At 33.8% G+C, this 5,000-nt stretch overlaps 1 protein-coding gene across 11 annotated transcripts in view; it reads left to right on the top strand.

The window, feature by feature from the left end:
• The window catches only part of LOC106881718 (forkhead box protein P2), a 534,685-nt gene that overhangs the window by 422,318 nt on the left and 107,367 nt on the right, over positions 1–5,000 (top strand). For all 11 annotated transcript variants that reach the window (XM_052966861.1, XM_052966862.1, XM_052966870.1 and 8 more), the window contains one exon: positions 2,315–2,668. In XM_052966861.1, coding sequence (XP_052822821.1) covers positions 2,315–2,668 — 354 coding nt within the window. The remainder of the gene's footprint in view (positions 1–2,314; positions 2,669–5,000) is intronic.

The following is a 5,000-nucleotide window of genomic DNA, read 5'->3' as shown; positions in this document are numbered from 1 at the left end:
GGTCAGTCTTGACTGGACATACTAATATGATTGTACTGTCTACTTTACAGACATTGTATCTAAGGTTATGTTGTCCAGTGTGTCCCCTCCCCCCTGTAAAAGAATGTAGGTTATGATTTGAACTAGATTTGTCTGCTATTTCTATTCAGTCAAATAACCACTTAGAAGCTCCCATTTTCACTTTGTGTTGTAATGGGAATGGACATTGTAGAATGTTGGCATGATTTACTGTTTGAAATTACTTCAGTGTCTCATTGTTCTGAGTTCAGATGTCATCAAGGCTAACTTAGCTTTTCCTTGTCTGCAGGTCAATAATTGATGAAATACCAACGGGCAGTGATCAATTCTATAAATATTATATACCTTGTTATCTAGTCAAAAACATGTAACATTGCTTCATTATTGTTGATGTGGTGTGTATGACACATAGTAGTAATGTTACATCTGTCACTGTTGCTGTTGCATACAATAGCTGTATTACATTGGTGTCACTGGTGATGTAACGTGCAGTAGCAATGTTACTTTTTAAAGTAATTGTTCACTGTCAGTTGGAATAGTTCAGTGATTCCATTGCTATTCCAAAGCCAGCTATAAAACATCATAGCTTTATTTTTGAGTCATAAACATCAAATCTTGAGCTCATGTTCAAATAATTTTTGTTCTTATCCTATGTGATCCTTTTTCTAATGATTAGTGTCGTTTCAAAGAGAATATAATTGTATACCATGGATGATTGTCTTTAGATTTGTACTTCATTCCAGTCTGTCAAGAATCGAAATCAAAAGACACACAACAAGATGCATCATTGAACTAAATTCTTCCTGTCAGCTTGAAACATCTAACAATTTTTCCCTCTACTGTTTTTCTTTGATGTGTATATATATGTTTGTGTGTGCGTGTATGTGAACACACACACACATATTATTAACTTTCCGTAATAATAATAATAATAATAATAATAATAATAATAATAAGACACAAAACTATTTCATCAAAACCAAATACAACCAACTGTGACATTGCACTCAACTATTATTTTAATATTGCTCTCTGAAAATAATTCTTAGTTGTAATTTTATTTTACGTTAACCTGCTTAGCCTTTCTCTAAGCTTCCAACTTTATTTTCTGTCTTGACTCTCCATAACACCTTAATTTAATTACTCTAATTTTGTAATTAGTTTTACTAAAAAAAGCAACAGTAAAAAAAGATACCCTCCCCTCCTTTAGCCGAACAAATAATATTTGATTATTGATATATTATACCAGTTTAAAGGGTTGTTTAAATTATTTGATTAATGACCCTCATGTGTTAACTGCTTTCCTAGCTCTTATCACATGATATTGCTGTTCATATAGTTTTTCTTTTAAAAAGTAAAAAGAAAATGTTTTCTCTCTCTCTTATAATTTCTAATATTTATTTGATTTGGTTCGTTCTTTTTAGTTTAGTAATTAAAACACATTGTGCCATAGTTAGTGTGTTGGCAGGTGTAAGTGGGGAAGAAGTTTTAGATATAGAACTAGATTCCAATGTTAAATTTAACAAAATGGTTTAATAGAGAGAAAGTGAGAGATTGGTTATTTTATTTTGGCTTATATTTTCATTTACCCAGGTATATTTTCAACTCTCCATTTGAAGTTTCTACTCCATAATTAAACCGTTTTCTCCTTCTTTAACTGAATCCAAGAACTGTTATTTCATTTCCGTTTGGAGTCAATTGAAATAACCCAATATAAACTTTTTTACTGGTTGTACAATATTTGTCAAAATACTGAAGAACTTCTGACAAGGAATTGAGCCTTGTTAACCCATTGTGTCTCTGCTCCAAACTTAGCTATATTGCTCTTCACTGTTAATTGATCAACAAACAGAAAGCACATTTCTATTTAGCACACTTGCATGAAATAAATAAAACATTGGCTAATTTATTAATACATATGACTAATTTATTAATTGACTAATATATTAATACATATGACTAATACTGGAAAAGTCAATATCTCTTGAGTGAGAGTTAGATGTTTCCCACTAATAAATACTTTGGCCATTCACTGAGATAACTATTGAGTTATTAATTAATATTAGAAGTAAATGAAATCTTGTTTTCTCAGAAAACACCTACCTGTCAGTGCTGCTGATGTTGGAAACTAATGATTTGATTGCTGCAAATAAAGTTTCCAACAAGAACGCCTTCAGTGATATTAATAAAAGAAAACTCTTTATTTTTCTGAAAATAATGTGAATTAATTGTTTTTGTTTTCCTTATTTTAATTTTAAAATATCGTTTTGTTTGTTTCTCCCTTTGTCTTTTGTAGGGACAAGTCCAAGCTCTCGCTCCACATCTATCAATAAAGTCACCAGTAACAGGAGCAGCTAAACGAAAGTCGAAATCATTGATTGACAACAGTTCTTCTGCTGTAGCACTACAACAACAACTAGCTCAGGTCCAAGCACAGGTACAACAACATCAGCAGCAGCAGCAGCAGCAACAACAGCAGGCTGCAGTGGCAGCAGCAGCAGCTGCCGTGCAACAAACCCCTCTCATCATGCTGGCTGCACAGCAAGGCTTGAATCCACAACAGATGCAGCAACTGTTGCAACAACAACTCCTGAATCCGAACCAGCTGCAACAAGTTATGCAACAACAGACATTACTCTTGCAGCAACAGGTCAGTTGCATCACTTCCAAAATATGGCTCATCTTCTTTTTTTTATGCAATCACCTTCATTTTACTTTTGTAATCTATTAGACCATTTCCCTAATTGGGAAATGGTAAAATGCCATACCAGGTCCTTCCTTGCGACAGGGTGAAATTCTTTGATTTCCTTCTTTCTAGAATAGAAACATTTAACACAGCTAAAGACATTGTAGTTTAACCAATCAGCTGTTGTCTCTTACAACAACAAAAAGACTGCAAAAGTTTCTGTAGTTGAACCAATCAGATATGCTCTCTTATACAACAAAAGAAATCATTGCTATTTTGATCTTTACACTTTATTACATTTCTCTTCAGTTTTAATCCAGTGAAATTACTATTGTCCAATAGAAGAATCAATAAAGATCCAGGTCTCATGTCAAAAATATTCAGTTATTAAATAACACCAACCATTTAATGATGCTTATATAATGGTGTTGGAGATGCATGAATACCACAGATAGGTGTTTGCTACACTTTTTCAATCTACAATGCTTCATGTCTACAAATGTAACTGTAGGTAACCACTTCCTCAGAGAAATTACTTTAATCTGCTCCCATTGTGTCTTCATTGTTGTTTCCAATCAACCTCTTCACCAAAAAAATATTTCTTTTAGTTAAGTGCATGGCCAGTTTTTGTCTTTGTTCTTGAAAGGTTTTTATTTATTTAGTTGATTTGAAAAATTTTAGGTATTTATGGTAGTTAGGGAAGGGTTTAAATTAGAACTTTGACATACTAAAACAAAATGCTATAACATTCAATTCTTCATATATTGTTCCTACGATCTTCACCATCTCTACACTTGTTACCACTATCACTACTATCACTCTCTTTGTACTATGCCATGGCCATTATTCTGCAAGGCTACCTCATGCTGTTCTACTATTTCTGTGAAGCTGGATCTACAGTGGTTGCGACACTGGACTTCTGAATTAGTAGCTTCTCTACGGAAGATTAATCACTAATCTCTCTCTACTTAAATGTAAAATCAATTATCATAGACTCTCTTTCATTCCATTTAGACTGTTCCATTCAAAGAAAGACTACACAGGCAGCATGGGTGCTGACCTTCTCCAACTTAACCCCCCCCCCCCATCTTGACTTTTATTTATACTCTTCCAGTTCTTGACTGTTTTGAATGTCCTCTATTTTCCTGTAAAGTTAGACATTCAGCTTTTCTCTCTCTGATATTTATTTCATCTGATTTGCTTCCAAACTCTCCTCAATTCTTATTTTGTCTACTGTTTCATGTAAAATTCCTGTTTGCATGCAAACATGTATTCCAATATATTTGTTTATATTTCTATAAATACACACATTCCGATCATTATTGATTTATTTCTATTTCTTCATATTATAACAAATGTAAACAAACAAGGCAAAAATTGTTTTGTAGATATTTGCTGCATTTTTTTCCCTTTCTATAAACATTTAGTACGTATGAATGTAGTGTGCACACGTACATACACACACATGTACGTGTGTGTGTGTGTAATAAATATATATGTTTATATGTGTGAGTGTATTTGTCTATATTTTTATGTATGTGTTTATACTGTTTCAGTACAAAAGTAGATCTACTTAATTATAATAATTAGATACATTTAATTATGATTATTTAGCCAAACAACACTTCCCCCCAAAAACAATTTTCAACTTTGATATTATCTGCTGTTATTTCTTTTCATTTCCATTTTTTTCCTTTTCACTTCATCTTTTATTCATCTTTTATTCACACAATCTGTTCATCACTTTCTTGCTTTCTGATCTCTCATCCCTGTCTTTGCTCTATCATTCCTTTCTTCCATATCCTCTACATACCAGTAATATATCGCATACTTTCATATCTTTTAAGTTTCTGCTCTTCTTCCCTTGGAGAACCTGTAAATGTTTATTCAACTTGAAATAGCAGTCAAGTTTTCCTCAAGTTACATTATACTGTGTGGAGGTGCAATGGCCTAGTGGTTAGGACAGCGGATTTGTGGTCTTAGGATCGTGGTTTCGATTCCCAGACTGGGCATTGTGAGTGTTTATTGAGCGAAAACACCTAAAGCTCCACGAGGCTGCGGCAGGGTATGGTGGCGAATCCTGCTGTACTCTTTCACCACAACTTTCTCTCACTCTTTCTTCCTGTTTCTGTTGTACCTGTAATTCAAAGGGTCAACCTTGTCACACTGTGTCACGCTGAATATCCCCAAAAACTACATTAAGGGTACACGTGTCTGTGGAGTGCTCAGCCACTTGCACGTTAATTTCACGTGCAGGCTGTTCTGTTGATCGGATCAACTGGAACCCTTGACGTCG

This window comes from Octopus bimaculoides, chromosome 4 (assembly GCF_001194135.2).
Source record: "Octopus bimaculoides isolate UCB-OBI-ISO-001 chromosome 4, ASM119413v2, whole genome shotgun sequence".
Classification (NCBI taxonomy): domain Eukaryota; kingdom Metazoa; phylum Mollusca; class Cephalopoda; order Octopoda; family Octopodidae; genus Octopus; species Octopus bimaculoides.
This window is presented reverse-complemented; position numbering and strand designations above follow the sequence as displayed.